The sequence below is a fragment of the Gordionus sp. m RMFG-2023 genome, chromosome 1 (assembly GCF_954871325.1).
Source record: "Gordionus sp. m RMFG-2023 chromosome 1, tfGorSpeb1-WG-v2, whole genome shotgun sequence".
Classification (NCBI taxonomy): domain Eukaryota; kingdom Metazoa; phylum Nematomorpha; class Gordioida; order Chordodea; family Parachordodidae; genus Gordionus; species Gordionus sp. m RMFG-2023.
Window position 1 is genome coordinate 73746655 of NC_088775.1, and position 22905 is coordinate 73769559.

General features: G+C 26.4%; 3 protein-coding genes across 4 annotated transcripts in view; 2 read left to right on the forward strand and 1 right to left on the reverse strand.

Annotated features, from left to right (window-relative positions):
- Positions 1–1951, forward strand: part of LOC135930962 (G protein-coupled receptor kinase 1-like) — a 42053-nt gene extending 40102 nt beyond the window's left edge. For both annotated transcript variants that reach the window (XM_065467767.1, XM_065467766.1), the window contains one exon: positions 102–1951. In XM_065467767.1, coding sequence (XP_065323839.1) covers positions 102–407 — 306 coding nt within the window. In that variant the 3' untranslated portion in view covers positions 408–1951. The remainder of the gene's footprint in view (positions 1–101) is intronic.
- A 2646-nt stretch (positions 1952–4597) lies between these two features.
- LOC135929885 (uncharacterized) lies at positions 4598–6654 on the forward strand. The gene is made up of 3 exons (XM_065466622.1): positions 4598–4717; positions 4772–5134; positions 5254–6654. Exons 1-3 carry the CDS (start codon positions 4598–4600, stop codon positions 6652–6654), a joined length of 1884 nt encoding a protein of 627 aa, XP_065322694.1.
- A 3088-nt stretch (positions 6655–9742) lies between these two features.
- Positions 9743–14779, reverse strand: LOC135932090 (uncharacterized). Its single transcript, XM_065456418.1, has 6 exons — positions 14652–14779; positions 12717–12878; positions 12431–12657; positions 11653–12084; positions 11242–11355; positions 9743–9899 (listed from the first exon to the last, which is right to left on the reverse strand). Exons 1-6 carry the CDS (start codon positions 14777–14779, stop codon positions 9757–9759), a joined length of 1206 nt encoding a protein of 401 aa, XP_065312490.1. The 3' UTR covers positions 9743–9756.
- Between the last annotated feature and the right edge of the window lie 8126 nt (positions 14780–22905).

The window sequence follows — 22905 nt, forward strand, 5'->3', positions numbered from 1 at the left end:
TACAACGTCACTCTGTATGCGTAAAACTTATTTTGTCACTTCATAGATTCATAAAATAAATTTACAAATATAATTCTTAATAATTAAAATAAATAATATAGGACGAAGTGGGGATAAACGAATGGAAGACGACTTTATTCGCTACCCACAAAAACAGTCAAGAGCTCCTATCAACGGTCGCCAAAAAAGCGAGTAAAGTTTACGGAACCAATGCGTCCACTAACTACGTTCAGCAAAATATCCCGAATAGTGCCAATTCTTATTCGCCCACTAACGCTAATGCCTACGCCGCTAGGCATCGGAGTAGCAATTCTTCCGGTAGTAATCCGAATATCAGTGGCAAGAACGCTAACAGTTCTATACCCGTCGGGAATTTGAACTACCACCAAAATAATTTCATCAAATGAGAAATAAAAAATGCTTCCTTTTTCTTATATACATAACATAAGTATAGTCATAATATACAATTCTGTGTTTGTGTTTGATCCGAATATCTTACCGATTGCGTTGGGTCAGTTATACAAACAAAATTGGTGTTAATCAGTTATATTGAGCCTTCGGATTTCCCTTATATCAATATTTTATTGTAATCAATAGCTACCACACAAACCGTTTTCTCCTATATTGCGCAGTGTCCTATAATTTTGCGTAAATCTCGAAACACCTCATCCATTATAATTATTTAAAAACATTTTTATGAGATAGTAACTAGGCTTATGAAAGATACCCATCAAAACCAAATATAAAATCCAAATTTTGTAATTTCTTCTTTTACCCAATAAGTTTATGTTGACCTATAAATATTATTGAATAAAATAAAATATTTTTTTAAAAAAAATAAACAGAGTACATATTCTTTTTTTTTCTTATATGAAACCCAAAGATTATTTTTCATATTTATTGACTCATAAATTTTGTATTACATAGTTTTATTTATTTTAAAACCACTGAATCTTCGAATCGTTATATTTTTAGAACAATATAATTTATTCTAAATTTAGAAAAAGTTCACGTTAATTTGTGCAATAATCGTTAATGCCAATTTTTTAATCCATTTGCTTCTAAAGATGAAGAAAGGTATGAATATTTAAAAAATTATATACAACGATAATTTAATTTGTACTAACTTTAAAAAAAAAGAAGTTGCAACGCGCTACTTTTTAAATAATAAAACGGTAATATGCTGCCGTTCCTTTTCGAAATTAAGGTTTTAACATCACTATTGTATAGTTCCTTAAATATCTGTTTATATCTTTTCCTAATTTATTAAAAATATTATAAATAAATTTTTGTCCTTTTTAACTCAATTACTATATTTTAAAAAAGATTTAATGCCAACCCTCTGGAGAGGGAAGGGGTACTCAGAAAATCGAAATTCAATATGGCACTCCTAAAAAACTTTTATTAAACGTATTTTTGAGCATCCCCCGAAATTAAGATAGTTATTTTTAGCATCCGCATAATTTAATGCCTTTTTAAATTTTAAGTAGCTTCTTGTATAATTTGATAACATGTTACATACAAATGAGGACACCATATTTGGGCTAAAAGTGCTATAAGTTTTAATCAATTAAAAAATTAAAATATTATTAGTCAATAAATCAATTAACTTTAATACAAAAAAAATATTAAATAGTTATTTATAATTCTAAGAGGATTATATATGTACCTCACTCCTAAACACTCCCCATACCCATCCCATTAATATGAATTATATTTTAGATATTTTTTTTATTAAACATATGTGTTGTAAAAATTATATTATGCGACATTTTAATTCGACTTTATATTTATTATTTATAAAAATCATATATTCATTATATTTTCGAATTTTTAAAATTTTTTTATTAAATCCAATCATGATATTAAAATAGTATATATTTTTTTAAAAATATCTATAAAATATTTACCTAATATGATATTTATACCAAAGAAATATGTAATATAAATATAAACTGCTGAAACACTACAATATCTTATTTTAAACAATTTTTAAAAGATTGTGAATTGCTCTGAAGCTCAGACTTGAAAATAAATTTCTGCTCTGGCCTAAAAAAAGAGTAGGGAATTTCTTGGTGATACATTATAACATGGCTTACCACGTGTGATTATTATTTTTTGGTCTGTTACTATAAGGGAAATCTCATTAAAATTTTTTATTTTATTCTCGATTTTAATGTTATGCATTCAGCAATAACTTAATTTAATGATGTCTCTATTTTATTCTATAAATATATATTAAAATTAATCTCATGATATTTTTAAAACCTTTCTTAATGATTAAATTCATTTTATAATTGAAAAAATGGATTTCCCACGAGCCTCCTATATTATTTTGATAATTTTACTTGTAAAACGGCTCGCCAAAAATAATATTACACAAGCCTTGAGATTTCGTTAATAGATGTTCAAACGCATCTATGAACAAAAATTCCAGGCTTTATATTTTTTGGGTGCAAGATAGGGTTATCCATTTTTAAAAATCTAACCTTTAACTACACTAATTTTACCACAGCTGGGCTGACGGGCAGGCCCTACATGGCTAGTGCCTATCTTAAATTTCGTTATTTTAATTTTGGATGTATTTTGTAATTTTTTTAAAAAGACAATAAGAGCAGTAAATGAATATTAATGCTGCATCATATGTTTTTCTAATTGATATCAAATCGGCCAGGCCCGGACCGGATTTTGTAAAAAAAATATTTCTAATCCCGGCAGTGTTTATTTTTAATTAGACTATCCGTTGGTGCCTGCAGATTCCAACTATAATATCTGTCTATATACTAAAGTTAGATTAACGTTCACTCTTTCGACAAATTAATAATAATGTATTCCTATTTTGGGCTACATATGCTCGGTATGAAATCTATGCCGATTCAGTTATTCTTTTATTACTCTTTTTTTGTTGATCACAAAACTTTATTCAAAAAGACAGTAATTTTAAAAAAATTCATAATTTTAAAGTGAAAACTAGAAGTTTTAGATATTATATCTGAGATGACGTTTGTCATTTAATCCGTATACCATACATAATAAGAATAATCTAATTGAATTTCAAAAAAAAAACGTTTTATAAAATCGTTATCATTTAAAAAAGGTTTTAAAAAAATGTAATTATTTTTTCCAAGCGAAAAATATATATTCTGATTGTGGCATAATTATTTTACAAGAAAGTTTGAACAAACAAAGATATTGACTTAGTTTAAAAAAAAATCTAAAACAAGAAATATAATTGATTTATTTTTAATCTAAAGTTTTCTGTCTAAATCGAATCTATTAAAGCAGTAGCCGGGAAGGGGGATTCTCCCTTCGGAATTTCGTAAGTATCACTTAAAGCTAATAAAACAATTTTCCACACACCACTCCTCTCCCCCAAAAATGCATGCTGCAATATATCTAATATATATAATCTCCATAATCACGTGATGATCGTTTTCGTATCTCCATAATGTATTTAAAATTTAAGGTAATGTTAATTTAATCTCCATAATCACGTGATATCGTTTTCGTATCTCCTTAATGTATTTAAAATTTAAGGAGACTATATAGTGTAATGTTAATTTTTGCAAACGTTCTTTCAATGCAGCCCCCCTCAACTTTTTATTTTACGATAATAATAAACATTTTTTAAATTTTTTTTTGCCATCCGCGGGATTCGAACTAGCGACTTCACGACTGGAAGGCCAACGTTCTTTCAATGCAGCCCCCTTCAACTTTTTATTTTACGATAATAATAAATATATATTTAATTTAAATTAACAATCAGTTTTTATTTTTTAAATTTTGCCGTTAAATTTTCATTTATTATTGGATAAGAAAATTTTCAAATTATGGTAAGTAATAATTTACTGTCCAATTATTTTATTGTAATCTACTTACTAATATAGTTTGTAAAGCAAAGCAATATTGGAATTATAAGAAAATATTCAAATTGTGGTAAACATTTTGCTGTTTTCAGGTTTATATATTAGCTGATATTTTTAAAGTTTTGTCTATTTTTTATTTTTTGGGCATTTATTGTTAATAATTTTGAAATTTTTTTTTAAAATTAGGGCATTTATTGATAATTATTTTTAAAATTTAGCCATTTATTGATAATTATTTTTAAAGTTTTGTCTATATTTTTTATTTTTTGGGCATTTATTGTTAATAATTTTGAAATTTTTTTTTAAAATTAGGGCATTTATTGATAATTATTTTTAAAATTTTGCCATTTATTGATAATTATTTTTAAAATTTTGCCATTTATTTTATCCTATTATTTTGATTTACAATGTTATTTATATATATTTTTTTTTAAGTTAGCTATATTATTTTATATAGATAAGAATACAATGGAGAATAAGGAATAATATAAATAAACATTTTGTTTTCAGGTTTATATATTAGCTGATATTTTTAAAGTTTAGTCTATATTTTTTATTTTTTGGGCATTTATTGTTAATAATTTTGAAAATTATTTTTAAAATTAGGGCATTTATTGATAATTATTTTTAAAATTTTGCCATTTATTTTATCCTATTATTTTGATTTTACAATGTTATTTATATATTTTTTTTTAAGTGAGCTATATTATGTTATATAGATAAGAATAACAATGGAGAATATAAATTCTCATATACCTCCAATTAAATCTCACACGAAAAGGATCAAAAATAATATAAATACATCTATAATTATATCCAAACAAACTCCAACTAATCTCATTTTAAAAAAGGTATTTTATTTTTTAGACAGTTAATACCTATTCTATAATACTATAATATTATAGGATAAATCTGATATGATTCTCGCTTGCTCTAGAAGATTTAAAAAAAAATTTCAAAACATTTTACCTCGCATTTTCCCTAAGATTAATCCATTAGTGGAGCAACATACCTGTGGCCTTATGAATATATTTTGCCAATTTTGTCAATCTTTAAATTTTTTAGCTGAAAGACCTTCAGATGGTAGATTTACCCATTGTTGTCATAAAGGTAAAGTCAAAATTACTCAATCGCCATATCCTGATTATTTAAAAAATCTCTTATCTAACTCCTTAGATCCCTTGCACAAAAATTTCATGCATCATATTAGATCTTATAATAGTGTGATCGCCTTCGCCAGTATGGAACACAAATTTCAGAATTATCAGGTAATGGACCTTATTGTTTTAAAGTTCATGGGCAAATTTATCATCGCACATCACATTTATATCCCCAGACTGATATTCTACCTAAATTTGCTCAGTGATATGTGTTGGATACATCTCAGGCCATTGCAGGACGTCTTCAGCACCCTGCCAATTCTGATTGTGATATAAATATCATGAGACATTTAGATGAGCTTATACGCCAAATTAATCCCTATGCTTTAAGTTTCAAAACCTTAGGGGAAGTTGAGAAAGCTGAGTTATCCCTTGCAGAACATTCAAATATATTACTGCCAAAGATTAATATGATATTTCGTGGAGATCGTTCTAGCGACCGTAGGCGATATAATTTTCCTACAATTGATGACGTAGCAATGATTTTTACAAATGATGATGGGGAACCTCCCTTTAAGAGAGATATAAAAGTGTATCCTAGATCCAATGGGAATAATTTAGTAATTCTTAACGTATTAAGCCCTAATTTAGACCCAATGGTTTACCCTGTACTATTTCCTCATGGAGATCCAGGTTGGCAGCCTAATATGATTGCTGAAGGCTTTGAAAATTCTGGGCGTTCAAAAATATCCATGCTACAATTTAAAATTGCCCGTTTAGCGGTTAGACAAAATATTTTTAACCCCCTTCTTAATGCCGGGAGACTAACTCAACAATATATTGTAGATTCCTATCTACAAGTTGAAGCTAATAATCTTAATTTCATAAAGTTTAATCAGTCTAAGTTACGCGTTGAGGAATATTCAGGACTAATGAATTATTTAGCCTCCGATTTTTCCAATAATATTTATATACCTATAGGACGGGCAGTTATTCTACCATCTTCTTTTCAAGGTTCTCATAGAAACATGCAAGAGCGTTATCACGACGCAATGTCTATCGTCTTAAAATATGGCAAACCCGATCTTTTTATAACTTTTACTTGCAACCCAACATGGCCCGAAATATCCGAAAATCTTTTTAACGGTCAAACGCCTGCCGATAGACCTGATATAGTTTCTAGAGTTTTTAAAATTAAATTAGCTGCTTTTTTATCTGATATCACTAAAAATAACATGTTCGGGAAAAAATTGGCATATGTTTATACAATTGAATTTCAAAAAAGAGGATTACCTCATGCCCATTTGTTGTTCATTATAAGTTCAGAGCATAAAATTGATACCGCTGAGGCTATAGATAAATTTGTATATGCCGAGAGACCAGATAGGACTAACAATTCACAATTATTTAACATTGTTACGCGTTTTATGATTCATGGCCCCTGTGGCATTCTTAATCCTCGATCACCTTGCATGGATAATGGCGTATGTACTAAAAATTTTCCTAAAGATTTTATAAATGATACAATAACAAATACTAATGGGTATCCTCTATATAAAAGAAGGGATGTAGGTTTTATATTAATATCCGGTAAACCTGTTGATAATCGTTTTGTTATTCCATACAATACCTACTTACTTTTAAAATACAATGCTCATATCAATGTTGAAATATGCACTTCTGTTTAATCAGTAAAATATATTTTTAAATACGTATATAAAGGTTATGATTGTGCAAATATCGATTTAAATTTAGAATCTCTCCCCCCTAAATATGATGAAATTAAAAGTCATTTAAACACTCGGTATGTTAGCTCATGTGAAGCGATGTGGCGGTTAGTATCCCATGCATGATATTTACCTATTTTTCTCCTAAATTTTAATATTTTTATAAAATAGATTATACACAAACTAGCTAATTACCCCTCAACCCCGTCATTCTTGACGGGTTATTAGCTAGTCATTTTATAGATAAATAGGTCAGAGATCTGTAGAAATACCATTAGCATTCTCTGTTTTTTTTAAAAAAAATTCCGGCCCTGCCCGTGTTTTATATTTTCAGGAGCGGCCCAGATTTTTTTTTAAAATAAACACCCAGTCAGGATTTTTTTTAATATATTACATATATTTTTAAGTTTTATAGCTAATAGTGGCGATTTAATATATACTACCCGACCCAGGTATTTTTATTTAAAAAAAGTCTAGGCCCAGCCTGGCCAGGGTATTTATAAAGAATTAGGCCAGACCTTAAAAAAATTAAAATACGGGACTATAATATTTCAAAATTTTTATAAAAATAAAAGAAAGGATTTTTGAAGAGTTTATGTTGAATTTTTTTAGATTTTTATTGCTTTAATAGATTTTGAAACCGATATTCTAATCTCCAGAACTTGATCAAATCTAAGAGCGAGAAAATTTTAAATACCAACATCATCTTTTGAAAAATCTTTAGAAATAATCCTTTTTAGTTCAGATTCCAAACGATGTAACTTATAACTACTCATGTTGTATAATGTTTTCCCATTTATATAGTATTTTTATTTTAAAAAATAGAACAACCTATATAAAGCTTTCTTTTAATATTATTTTACAATTTTTAACTCGTCTCATTAATTCATTTAGTAAGTCATTTCATTTAAAATAAATAAATTGCACCTAAAATTATTATTGAATTTTATTATACAGCAGTGAAGTCTGTGAGATGGCTACACACGAGGTAGTTATATTTTGGTTAATATATTTAACATTTTAAATCGGATTTGATAGGGATTAACTGAGCTAGGGCCTTCTAGATGAAGATGTGGTCATCTTTGAAGGTTTCACTGTATATAATGCAATGAATAACTTACTATAATATTCTCCTTTTTTATGAATTATCGCTAAACTTCCTAGTATTAAATGCTTTTAGAATATATTCTATTATTTTTATGATCATTTATACGTACCTAAAGAATCGACAAGTCAATAATGTCTAAGATTTTTAAATCAAATTTATGCCTAATATAGAGTAAGTGATGGAAGAATTCGAGGTTGAGGAAAATGACGCTATCGATGAAAATGATAATTTATATTATGAGCCGCAAAATTTTGAATATTCAAATTTACCAGAACCCATTTCTTATAATACTAATTATGATAATGTCAACACTTCACCAGAATCAGCACAACCACTATCTTATGTAGTAGTCCCAACGTTGACTTCTGATTGGAGTTGAGTTATAATGAATGATGTTATAATTATTATGTTATCACCAAAAATTATTAAATTTTTTAAATCAATATTTTTGTAGTTTTTATCGTAGTGTTGTTTAATTTTTTTTTAACCCTAATAAGTTTACCTTGCAAGTTATTTATTTTCTTTAAGGAAAGAGAAAAAATTAAAATATATTAGCAGGGAAATAGTTTAATTATTTTTTTCTGGAATAATGACCATTATAAAATATGATGGGCCTAATTTCAATAAATAGTAATTTTAAAAAACCTATCAATATCAAATTATATTATTCCAATTTAAATACGTTTTTTTTAAAATGGCGTAAACATCATTCGTTAAATGTAAAATAAAATTTTAAATATATATTCAAAACCGCAAGTTGAAACAACAAGTAATTTGGAGAATGTGAACCTTGGCAAAGATAATCAGAATTATAATACCGATTATTTGAACTACCCGAATTACGTGGATAATAATGCTAATGCAGAAGAAATGAGTTATGTACAGAGATTGAGCAAAGAATTCGATGGCAAAATCCCATTCGGAAACGCGGTTTTGTCGGGGCCTCCTGTAACCAACCCTGACTCTAACCCTTGGGCCCCAGCCACCGATTTTGGTATTGAAACAAATCAGCAAAGTTTATATATTATTTTAAAGCTAATTTTAAATGTGAATTGTTGATATAATCTATAATGTTCATTTTATTAGATACCTAAAATAATATAAAGGTAGAAAGAAAGAGGTTTAAGTTCAACTAGTATTATAAAAAAAATTATTTTAAAAAATTGGTCCATTTCTTATAAATAAATGGCTCGTCTTAAATTATCCATAAAATCAATATAGATAAATATGGTAAACACGGCATTAAAACTTATTTTAAGGGTGCATTTAAACTATAAAGAAAAATTACTAATAACTGAATATGATATAAAATTACAACGATATGGCAACATCTAACTTCCGTGGGTCGGCATTTTAAACGTGATTTATTATTGAAATATATTACATTTGTTTTATTACAAATATTTCAATGTATAAGATTCGATTTACAAACCAAAATATTACGTTAGCAATGGTGGTTACGTTCAAGAGTTACCGCCAGGGCCTAACGCCCTAGCTGAAGAAGTTGTCCAAAAAATCAATAGCCAAAGAAGATAATACTAAATAATAAATAAAACTATATTATATAATCTTTAAACTTTATGATATATTAATTGATCTATGTTTAGAAATTTAATTGGAAAATCTCCCCAGAGGTTTTTATATTATTATGAACACAATTTTTTAAATACTATCATTGTTTTTTAATTGAATAAATTTGAAATTCAGATTTTTATATTATTTACGTGCTTGTTTGAAAAAATTTGTGGTGCCAGTAAAAAAATGAGTAAAGAAGAGGAAGCAGATTGATAAAATAGAATATTATTCATATTATTTTTCATAATATAATTTTTTTAATGTTTAGATGACATCACGAAATTGAAGAATTCCAAGTAAAATTGTAGATATAATTTTTTTTCATACACAATCGACTTATTCATATATATATATATACTCATTTTTTTTAAATTGTTATTTTATAGCAGGAATATAATTGAACGTCCTTTTAATATCTCGCTTTGAACTTTGTCATTCGATGTCGAAATTTCCGCTTGTATCGTCAAAAAACTGCATAAAAAGCACAAAACCGTGCCACCTATTCCGGAGTAGAAAGCCCAACCTTTATAATTAATATTAACATTTTCAATAAATTAGGGAAACATCTAAGGGGAGGAGAATTGTTTCTATCTTGTATATAAGATGGGAGTAAAGTTACTTTTAAAAATAAATAATAAAAGAAAATATTCTGAAGATGGTAATCGGTGCCCATGTTTGAGAAGGGGTGTACCCATACCACTTTTTGGAAACCGATTTGATCCGATATCATATCTAACTAATTTTATATTCTGTAGACAAACTAATCGTTTTAATTTTTAATGCATACATCTATCCATCTCATTTTAATAGTATAACATCTATTTTAACTATACCTTAACATAAGTCGTTTAAATATATTATAATGATCAGTTAGTTTATATTCATGAATTTAAAAGTATATAATATATTTTTATTGATAAATCACTTATTTATATAATAAGATTTATCTATTTAAATAATAAGTAATAAACAAAATATATATGCAATTTGAAAAAAAAATTTTTTTAAATTAAGACACCATTTTATCAGATTGGAAAATTTAATAATATCTGCCGATAACCAATATTTTAAAAAAGATGAAATATCTGTCCGATCCTATCTGATAAAAATATCGGTAAATCCATATTTGAATTCATTAAGTTATCGATTTAAATAAGGTTATAAACAGGGACCCGGAGTTAACCGTAACAAACCGTTAAACCATTATAAACTGTTATAAATATCTGAACCATAACCGTAACCGAACCGATATAATTATTTTTTGAAAGAGTAAAAATTTTTTTATAAAAAACGGTTAAACCGGTTCAAACCGGTTCAATTTTTATATTTCAGAAATGGAAATAATTTGAATATCCAGAATTATATAAACTTGCTCTTATAGTATTGGCGGTTTCCGCAACACAAGTTTCTGTAGAAAGGGCTTTTTCGGAGCTAAAATTTGTGTTATCGTCACAACGAACAAAAAGGAATCCATTTATATTAGAAAATATATTACTTATACGTTCAAATAATATATTTAAAAATGAGTTATTTTGAATCTTATATATTTTTTTTATATATAATTCATAGATACTTATAATAAAAATAATTTAGAAGATGATGTTGCTTCAATAAAATAAAAATTTCTAACCGTAATGAACCTTTATAAACCTTTATAAATAGCTGAACCGAACCTTTATAAATTTCTTCTTAAGAACCGTAACCAAAACGTAACCATTATAATTTTTTACATACTGAACCGTAACCAAACTGAACCGTTATAAATAACGGTTCGGGTCCCTGGTTATAAATGACAAGTTTGTGAACTAAATAAATACATGAAAAGTTTTGATTTTTTTTTTATATCACTGAATATAAAATTACACCTGGTTCACAATGCCCAAGAGCGTAAATATCTGATCCATTCCCGCATATTTTTTCTACTCTAGATGAGCTCCATCCAATCGGATATATGATTAGAGCCAGCGTAAAAAATAATCCTAGTTTAGACAAAAAAAATTAATAATTAATGTAGTGTTTCGAAATGAGCATTTTAAAAAAAATTTAAGAGTCCTTAATAATCTACTTATCACAATAGACCTTTCATTACACTAATGATATTAATAACTATGAAATAATTATCATTATAATATTAAAAACTCATTTTAAAAAAATATATATAACTAGCTCATCTCATTATAGTAATATGTTCCGCAAACCTACGCTTAAATAATTGTTATCCTTAATTTGCCCAATATATTGTAAATAATTGTTATTATAAGCCTCCCCCCACCTACCTGCAAAGGCTTGCACTATCCCTGTCAATATGCAAATAGATTTTTTGAACAAGCTCCTGATACAGAAGGATACCAGAGCAGCGAAACATGTGATTATCATGAGTATACAGCCTATTAGCATAAATATCAGCACTATTTTCCAAGCTATGTTTGAAGGGAAAGTTTCAAAAGGACCGCAAAAATATGTGATCTCGTTATTTGTTTTCTCTGATTCTGTCTTTTGAGTGCTTCCTGTATATTTGGATGTTCGGTAAACAACTTTAGGATTATCAACTGTCCAGGCCTTATATAATTTAGTGCATCTCGTATAAATTCCTATGCTGGGCAAATAAAGGTGTTTTCCCCGGCGTTGATACTCATGAAACAGAGTGGGTAATTGGCCATTCATATTATCTAGATTCCAATTTTTACTACGACTACGTCTTGACAAATCTTTAAGTACATGTTTTTTTTGTAATTTCAAATTAAGAATATAATTAAATTGCTTATAAAATTTAAGCTACTCCAAGCATAAAATTGATAAAAGGGTTGAGGAGTAAATTATAGACGCTATTTATTTTACAAATATGAATAGCTTTGTTGATCTTAATTTATTTTATTATACATAACATAACAAAATAATAAAACCTTGGTATAATCTTATTCTAAGAGTTCCAACGCCTTAAATAATGATAGTTCTCTCACTATAATTATCTCTTTAAAATTAATGTGGTAATTAAAGTTTTATCTCATGGTGGGGGGGGGGGGTGGATGGGTTTACAGCATATATTACAATCACCTATTCGCGGATAATTTTTATTTCCTCGGGATTTATTTTGGTCTCTATTATACGGATTTTGGGTTAGAGCGCTATTTGGTTCGTGAACATTCACTTTTTGAGATATGGCAGCATCGATGTATAATACATGATTATCCATATTTTCTACAATATCACCGCTAGAATATGGAAATGATATTTTCTGCCTCCTATCGAATAATAGGCTATACTTTTTAGCAGATCTATTTCTATTTAAGGGTATATAAGTTTACATGATTAATCTTTAAAAAATATTATTTTTTAAAACTTTATATTTGGCCAATTATTATCAGCTAAACGCCTTTTAATGCGATGATTTCTCGATATTTTTTTATTTATCCCTGTTTCGTTGTATCTCCCGTTGTTTCTTATTATTGCCAAGTAGTTTACTGCCGATGTATAGTTTGAGTAAATGGGAACTCGTTCGATTCTTTTGAAATGATTTAATTTTTTTATTTAAAATATAGAAATAAGTATAGAATGCAATTTATAAGATGTTTATAACGGAAAGTTCAGATCAAGTTTTATTATACTTATAAGCAGGTATTCCATGGTGCTTTTATGGTCATATTTTACGATCGGCAAAAAATCACAAAAACGAACCAATCTTATAATGGCTTATAAATCAAAGAAGAATAAAAACATTCTCACAAAGATATCATATTAACAGGGCCTGCCCACGTCCTTAAAATATTTGTTGTGCATGATTCATTAAAAATTAGTTTAAAATATGTATCTAAAAATTTTTTTAAGTCGAAAAGCTTTAAAACTTTCAGAAGTTTTAAAATTTTAATGAAATCAAAAGTTAAATTTTTGAAATTTAAAAAATTTTGAGAATTATATTTTGGACATGCTTTTATATTTTTATATTGAAAAAGGTGTATTTCTTCGTTTTGAATAAAGTTGCAAAAGTTTGCTAATGATTGGACACAGTCTTACTTAAAAATAATTTTGAAATTATTATTTTATAACTGATTTTAGTTTTCCAATTTTTGTATGGTTTAAAAAAAGAATTAGAGGCCCTACTCCCAAAGTTGAAGGCTAACCGAGATAATGTGCTTGCAGATATAAGAAAGGAATATATAATTTCATTTTTTAACAATATATACCAATACATTGGTGATATGCTCTTCTTAAAGATCAAGTAGTTATTAAAGACCGATCACAATACCAACATTAAAATAGAGGTTATTTTTTTTTGTTATTAATTTTGTAAAATATTTAATCACATCTCAATTTCATTTTAAATTAAAAATATAAATCTTTATTGATTTTTGATATAAGAAAATATATATTATTATATTGACAATAACCAGAAGAATTTCCTGAGGTTATACATAGTTAACATAAAAAAATTTGGTAATTTAAAAATTCAAACCAAAATCAATTTATATAAAGAAATAAAAAAAATACACAATACAATGAAAAAAATATATCATACAAATGTAATCTAATTTTTACTAACAATAAACTATTTCCAAAATTAGTGTCTAAAAGATCTATTTAATTTTTCTCCAAAAATAAGCTTCCTTTGACTAAAAAAATTGTACTATGGGCTTGATGCAAGTACATTATATTTAATAAAAATAATTTTAAATTTGAGAAACATACATATAAAGATAAATGAGATATGTATAAATATTTGACATAAAATAAGTAGTTACCTATATTTCCAAAACAACATATTAAAAGTATACCTAGTTTCAGTATTTTTTTGCAAAAATTTGATTAGTTTCTATTAACTATTGTAACTAATTACTCTAACAATACTAATCTTAACCAAGTGTTTTTTTCAAAAAAAGAAAATTTATCCTTCCCGGTCAATGTTTAGTAGCTTGGCTATAGTTATATCTGTGTTGTTAAACGACTCGATTTAGCTGATTTTATATTAAGATTTTAGCCAAAATAATATTACGCATGCCTCGAAATTTCGTTAATGAATGTCTAAACCTTTCTTCTGAACAAAATATTTAAGTTTATTGGTGAAAATATTTGGTTAGCCGATTTTAATAATCAAGCTGCTTAACAACATTAGTTGTATCATTAGTTTCTTCAATTAATTAATTCCTAAAATTAAATTACTCTTAACATAATCGCCGTCTCAATAAAATAATCAATTTGTTAGCTGCCTCAGTTTCCCTACGAATATTTCTCGTTGGCATTATTATTAAAAGGTTTTTTTTTAAACTAAGTAAAAACTTACAATCGGTTGTAATTCTGAATTCCCACCAACCACATAGGAGACATCAGGATTACGATCATCAAAACCGTGTCAAATAAAGAAAATAAGCACCAAATTACTGTCCTTAGCGTTATGATAACGTAACACATTTTTCTCATTCCATATTTTTTTGTATCTCTGAAATATATTTATATTTTAAAAATTAATACAACCCTAAACGATACTAAAATAGTATTTTTTTAAAATAGCATTTTGAATTTGTATTTTATTTTTGGAATTAAGCATTATTTATAAATATCTTTAAATATTCTTAAAGCAATATTTCATATTTTATAATTTTAATCAATCCAGACATATTACCATCGTCTCGTTTTGAGTGGCACCTCACCGAAACTCCACTTATATTAATACATTTCCTGTTTTTTAAAGTTAATGAAGCTGATAGTTTTTTTTTTGCAAAATCGGCAAAATACAATTTTGTGACGAGATCTTCATTGTACTATAAAGTTACATAAGTTTATTTTTTTTAATAAATTAATACTTGAAGAGCAAAAAAATTTTTAAATGGATCGCGAAAATTTTCAAAACAAAACCTTTTTTTATTGAAGAAAATTATTCATGACACGATTGGATAATTTCTATCTTGAATACTACTAAAATAAATGTATATAATTCTCAAATTATTATTCAAAACGGAATAAGAATTTTATTTTAGAAGTCTCAATGCGAGCCGATCAATAAATATAACAAAGGATATACTCATTATTATTTTATTTAAATTTTGAACTCATCTTCCTATCCATCCATTTCAAACTACTCGTCCTTCGGTTCATATTTATCATTGATATTTTTTATAAATAAATTATTCATTTTTCATTAAAATTTAAATTATTATGCTAATAAGATTCCTTATCATCCTTCCAAGATCCAAAACAAAAATTTAGCCTATTTCTAAATATAAAATATATAATAAAAATTAGCCCTGCACAGAGTTGTTAAACGCTATTTTTAAAAGTAGCGCGCTACCGCTATAGCTATTTTTCAAAAAAAGTAGCGCGCTACCGCTTTCGCTATTTGTCAAAAAAGTAGAGCGCTATTAGCTACTTTTAAGCTACTTTTTATAAAAAAAATTTTAGAAACAAATGAAACAAATTTTTTTTATTTTTTTTTTGCTTATAATGTAGTATAATAAATAAATAATATATAAAAATCAACATTTATAAATATAAAAATATAGTTAGTTTAGATTATAAAAAAATAAGCAATATAAATAAATATTTATTTTAATTTGTTGCATTTTAATAATAATATCATTTCAATATTATCATCCCCAAGTCTAGAGCGACGATCAGAAAGTATAAGCTTTGCTTTGCTAAATATTCTCTCGACACTAGCACTTGAGGGCAAGGAAGCTCTAAAAATATTTAATCAGATCAATAATTTATAAATGTAAATAAGTTTTTACCTTCTGTTATGTGTCCAACTATCTGCCGGTGTACATACATAAGATATATCTGATAACTCTACTATTAGAGCATCTTTCATCACTTTGAAGTTGTCGGCTATTTTATTCATAAGTGTCTGGCGACATAAAACTGTTGTGCCAGGGGATAAAGTTTTAATCATCATAGTAAATGATGGATTATCAACCAAGGACAATGGCTGAACTGTGTCAATAATAAAATCAACAATTACTTTATCAGCCAATTTTTGTGAAATATTGGCATGTTTATTATCAGTTAATTTGGTTTGGATAGTATTTGTCTTTTTGAATAAAGATTCTCTTATACCAAAATTTTTTATATGTTTTTCTATTTCCTTATAGCAATTGGCGTGAACAGTCTAATAAAATAAATAATATTATAATGTAAAAATAACAATTTATCTTTAGGTGTTTCTTCAGGTTATAGCTAGGGATGTAAGACAGAGGAAATTTCCCATATTTCCCCTATAGTTTCCCCAATTTTTATAATAGGTTTTTTTGCCTAAATCAACATGATTTTAATAATATTAACAGTTTCCCAATTTTGAAAATGATCTTATGATAATATAAATACGATTTTTATTAGATTTTATAAAATCATTTTTTCCTCGTGGTTCATATCATAAATTATAATTGTGTTTTGTTTTTGAATTATGTAAATTTCCCTATTTACATTTGCAAAATTTTATAAGATACTTTTAAAATTAAATAGCTAGTCTGAAAAGTATATTTATATTATAAATAAATACCAATGAAATTTATAAATAATATATGAAATTTAAAGTTATGTTAATATAGAGAATATTTATAGTAATTTATTTCACAGTTTTTAAATTTAGTTGAAAATTTTTAGTATTAATTAATGTATTTACAGTCATCTTAGACAGTGAGTTTAAGAGGATTGAACATATAATCAATGAAAAATTAAGCAAAAGTAAAAATTTGACACTAATTAGTGATGGATGGACAAATATAAGAGGGGAATCCATTATCAACTTTATTCTAGCAACCCCCTGTCCCATTTTTTATAAATCGATTCACACAGGATCTAACATGCACACAGGTGAATATATATCAAACAAATTTATTAAAGTAATTGAAGAAGTAGGAATTTTAAAAATCAACACCATAATAACTGACAATGCAAGCAATATGAAAAAAGCATGGGCCCTTGTAAAACTGAAATACCCAACTATTGAATGCATTGGATGTGCCGCTCATGGATTAAATCTACTTGTAAAGGACATAGCAAATAAGATATTATCCATTCAAATTTTAGTCACAAAAGCTAAAAATATTTAAAATCTAACAATATTCTTTTATCAACGTTAAAAGAAAAACAACTCCTAAGAAATAATAATAAAATTGTTTCCCTAAAGTTGCCTAGCCCAACTCGTTGGGCAGGTATAGTTTTGATGATAAATAGCTTGTTAAAAAATAAAGATATTTTACAGGAAATGGCTATTCTTGATATATTTACTGATCGAGATAAGAGACTTACTCTTCTTGATAACGATGGGTTTTAAAATGATCTAATGCAACTATATAATTTTATTAAAGTCATATTTACGCAAATAGAGATAGTGGAAGGAGATAAAGCCAATTTATCTGATGTCCATCAAGCGTTTATTCATATCAGGGAGACATTTAACGCTTATAAAACAATATCAAATATATTGTCGCAGAGCGAGATTTTAGAAATAGAGCAGTTTATCAAAAGCCGAAAAAATTTTTGTTGTCGGGACATTCATTATGCTGCTCATATATTTGACCCAAGGTTTTGTGGATTTAATTTAAGAGACAATGAAATTGCAAAGGGGTTGGATATTATTAACCGATTTTCTGGATATCTAGATTTAGATATTGCAAGAGTAATAGGAAACCTATCCAAATATCGTGCAAGGGAAGATTTTTTTAATATAGCAAGTCTTTGGCAAGGCGCATCATTTACAGATCCAGTGAGTTGGTGGAAAGATTAAATACTTTTATATTTCTGTAAACAATAACTTAACTCTTTTTCTAATCTTAAAATTGTGTTATTCAATATTTTATTAGGTCTATGTTGCAATCAATACATATCGACCCTAGCCATACAAATTTTATCAATACCACCAACAAGTGCAACAACCGAAAGAATATGGTCCTCCTTTGAAAATATTCATTCTAAATCTAAAAATAGATTAAAAAATGACAAAGTTCGCAAATTAGTTTATATAAGAGCCAATCTACATTTTATGGGAAAGGAAATTTCAGAAAATGACAAATTGCTGGATTCCAGAATTTCAAACTCTGATCTGGAATCATTTTCATCGTCAAACGAAGATAATTAACTATTCAAAATTAATTGTTTAAATATTATTTAGTCTATATATAATATTTCAAATAAAACATGTAAAGTAATTGCAAATTAGTTGAAAATAATTTATATTTGTTTAATTATAATGTTTATAATCTATATATTTTCAAAAAAACATAAAAAAAAATCAATATTGACCTGTAAAGTATTATAAAAAAGATAGTTTCCCGTTTTTTCCCGTTATTTCCCGTTTTTTCCCCAAATTTCCCCGAAATATAGTTTCCCGGGAAATTTACCTAGTTATAGCTACTCGATTGATTTGATAATATATTTTTTTTACATTTTAAGCATAGGAATTTGAATCCAGATTTTGTTTTAATATTTATTTTAAAAAATTTTTCAAATCTAGGGAATAGGAAATCGTTATTAGAGCTATTAAGTACATTTTCTTCCATTGAATCTTCCATGTCTGAATCACTTTCAAGGATTTGGATATCCATGGGCGATGCCATTTTAGATTATTAACACAGATTGAAAATATAAATTAAAAATTGAAAATATATTTAAATTTCAAAATTAAATAATAAATGATAAAAATTATAATTAATTATGATATTATATTTAAATTACTTACATTCATTATATTTTTTAAAAGTAGCGCGCTAAAAAATTAAATAATTTTAAAAAAAGTAGCGGCTATTAGCTATAGCTACCAAAAAGATAGCGCACTAAGTAGCTCGCTACTTTAACAACTCTGGCCCTGCAAAAAAAAAATAATTTAAAAAAAATCAATCTTTTGGCGGATTATGTACTTACGAGAAAATGTTCTCCTCTAAAAAAAGTTAATTGAATTTATTTTCAAAAAAAGATTATATATATTTTTTTAAGAAATTTAATCTGAAAATATTAATCTTTTTTTTATAATATAAATTTTATATTTTTCTCTCATTTCTCAATGACCTATTATAGAGACGAATCAAAGAGATTCTCTAATGAATTATCATTGAATTTAGCTTCATTCTCAAATATAACCTCAAGGGAGAAAGTAGACAAATAAAATTTTAAATTAAAATGATTTTCAATTTATCCTCTACTGAAGGAGCAAAGGTGTGCTCACCGCATCTAATTTTATTATATCGACACGCCTGAAATGTATAACATTTGTTTAAAAACGTTTATTAGACCTCTTAGGGCTGAATCCTAATTTTATACTCCTATAAACGTAGTCTGAACTGTAAGCGTAATGGCACTATCGATTTCCTTCCTCTTATTATCCATAAATTTTTGTTTTTAAAACTTATTCTGATTAACAAATGCAATAAGTTTTGCCCGTAAATATGACTGCAAAAAGTTATTTATTCTTTATAAAATAAATTTTAATTTCAAATTTAAGGATTAATAGATTTCACAATAAATAAATAACCAAAAATTTCCTTTATCTTTAGATTCTACTTGTGAAAAATTTCGATAAGGAGAGGAGCTTATTTATTATTTCGTAAAAAATAATGCTCTACTGTTTTAAGATATAGCTCGCAATTCTGAATCTTTTGATTAAAATCATTTACTGCAAGCGAATTTCATATTTTAAAAATTTTATTAGACCGAAAATGTATTCCAGCGCGTATAGAGTGTACCCACTGGGAATTTCAAACAAATTTGCCAAGAATTTTATAACTACCCTTAATTTATACCGATATTTAGAGGAATTTTTTATGTAAATTTAAAAAAATACTCAAAGGTTTATGGCGAAAGTTGTCTGAAATTTTATAGAATAGGGTACTCTATACATGCTAGACACTTCCGGCTAAATCGGATTTAAAAAATCGCCCTTGTTAAGTGATTTAAAATCGAGAGATTTTGAATCCCCATGGTTTCCATATCCTAATACAACATATGTATATTATATTTATTGTTTACGAAAAATAAATCTACTATGGACTTGCAAAAAAATAATTTTTAAAATATATTTTAACATACTTTGATTTATGGGTTTCAGTGTTAGAGTGTTAACATATCATCTTCATAGAAATCAAATTCATCATTAAGGTTTAATTTTTTTTTTATTTAGTATTATTTAATAAATTTCCTTGTTAAAATTTATAAAAAACATATTTTTTTTGTAAAAAAGAGAAGAACTAATTAACCAATTCATTAAAATATATTTATAGCTCATTATAAACTGAACTGGAAGGAGAGAAAATTAAATCAATATTAATAAAAAAAATATATAAACTTTAACAAAAAAAGGCCAAGAATTCCTTCCTTATCGATAATTATAAATATTTATTATTTTTTCGATACACTTATTTATGTAATATTATTATATTCTTTTTATAAAGTTCTGTAAGATTTATTCTAAGAATTAAATATTACCCAGCTCTTCATTTACTAATATAAAGAATATTAGGAAGGGCTCAAATTAATTTTATGTTGTCTGTTCATGCGTTTATCACCTAGCCATGACGGAACTGTAAATTCATATCGACTATATCCTCTCCTCTGAGTTACAGTCCTTAGATTTTAAACTCAATTACATGGTACTCCCCTTGTTATACTCTTGGCCATACCATTGCTTCGACCTCGACAATTATTTTGAATAAATAAATGTGGCAGAAAAATTCATACAAATTTGGTAACAATCAAGTTTCTTTAGGAGTTTCTATCTTAACTAGATATCTATTTATTATAAATACAAATGAAAAATCTTATATTATAATAGCATTATAAAAGCTTTAGCGAAATCGAGAAAATAAATTCATGTAAACTCTAGTATAACCCAAATGAGTGTAATTGGTAATCTATTCCTAACCTATATCTAAGAGAATACAATTTCAAATAATATCACTTTTAAACAATTTTTTTTTTAATTTTACAAAAGGAAATATTATTAATTTAAATCAAACAATTTATATAATAGGTTTGTGTAATTCAAAAATAAAAATTATATAAGTCATTAAATCGATTTAAAGAACATGAGATAGTGCTTATAATTTAGCACCCCTCAAAACCTAAATCATATTAATTTAATTTGTAAAATTTAGAGAAAAATATTGTTTTTATTATTTATTTTTTTTAAAAAATACATAGGGGAAAAAATTATTCCTTTTTAAAAGATATTAAATAAGAAGGTAACAATTCTTTTTCAATATCGGGCAATGAACTTTTTTGAAGACAACTTTACTCTTTATTATGGATACCTTATTTCAATTTTTGCTAATTAACATTATTTCCAAATCTAAAAGAGAGATGATAATACTATAAATTTTTTGGTGTTGTAAAATTCTAAAAATTATATACATATGCTGGCCGCCACTAGTGAGTTGACTTTTGGCCACTATTTAACTCAATGAAATTTTGAGGGTGATATTTTTTATATTAGCCAATAGGGTGTCATAAATTTTTATGAATTACTATTGAAATAAATTTAAGCAAAATCATATTTGTTAATATGAAATATACTTATTAAATTAATTTTAAAAAAAATTATCAAATAAAATCGATAAAAAAAATATCAAAATTTATATGGCGTTATTCAGAGCTATTAATATTTTAATTTTTCCCATATGTTCTAGTCAATCCTATTAGTTTGATTTGAGTTGCAAAAATCGTATATCTCAATCTCAAATTTAAAATGTATAAATATTTATATAATTCCAGAAAATAGATACCTAGCTTATTATTTTAGTTTATTTGAGCTGCATAAATCGTATATCTAACATTTAAAATGTTTAGTATAAATATTTATATAATTCCAGAAAATATCCAAGTGATATCTAGGTTATTATTAATGCTGTATTTATAAGGTCAGGTTCGCATTAAAAAAGTTTAAAATTTTGGCTTAAAAAATATGAAAGGCAAATTAATTAACTTCAAATGATTCATTTTATAATTTTAAGTTAATTGATAAAATTTACATTTATTTTAAATAATTCGGCCTTATAGACGAGGGATTTCTTATAAATACCGGTTCGACCTGGGTTTGTAATTTATTTTTATTTTAAACTGGGCTTGGATTTTCAAAATCACTACAGCTTACTCCGGACTAGACTTGTAGGTCTCTGTTATTCAAGTCGAAATTTCAAAAATCTAGTTTTTGGCCCTTTCCAGTTTGATATTTAAAATATTATTCGCTCCATCTGTAAATCATATATGCTATGTTGCAAATATCCTTTAAACTTCCTACAAGTATTAGCTTTTTGCATTGGTTGGCTTTATAAGGGGAAAAAAATTAAAGACTGAAACTATGTTTTTAATTATTATCTATTTTTACATTTTTAGACATTTTAAATGGTGTTCTAAAATCTAGTGCTTGAATTAGTAAGTATTGTATATTGTCTATATAAACCAACCCAATAACCAAGGTAAACAAGGAGGAGAGTGCATCAAATTAACAGGTATATATCATATGGGAGTGTATCACTCCTCGCTGTAGTAGCTTGAAATGGAGATCTGCAAAAGTCGGGCCAGGTTCGGGCTAATTTTTTAAAAATTAATTG

Coding starts and splice junctions, on each gene's coding strand:
- LOC135932090 (XM_065456418.1), bottom strand. CDS start 14,779: ATGTGTTACGTTATCATAACGCTAAGGACAGTAATTTGGTGCTTATTT. Junction 12,879..14,651: donor ATTCAGAATTACAACCGATT/GTAAGTTTTTAC, acceptor TCATTTCAAAAG/AATCGAACGAGTTCCCATTT. Junction 12,658..12,716: donor AATAATTGGCCAAATATAAA/GTTTTAAAAAAT, acceptor ACCCTTAAATAG/AAATAGATCTGCTAAAAAGT.
- LOC135929885 (XM_065466622.1), top strand. CDS start 4,598: ATGGAGAATATAAATTCTCATATACCTCCAATTAAATCTCACACGAAA. Junction 4,718..4,771: donor CTAATCTCATTTTAAAAAAG/GTATTTTATTTT, acceptor ATAATATTATAG/GATAAATCTGATATGATTCT. Junction 5,135..5,253: donor ACAAATTTCAGAATTATCAG/GTAATGGACCTT, acceptor GATACATCTCAG/GCCATTGCAGGACGTCTTCA.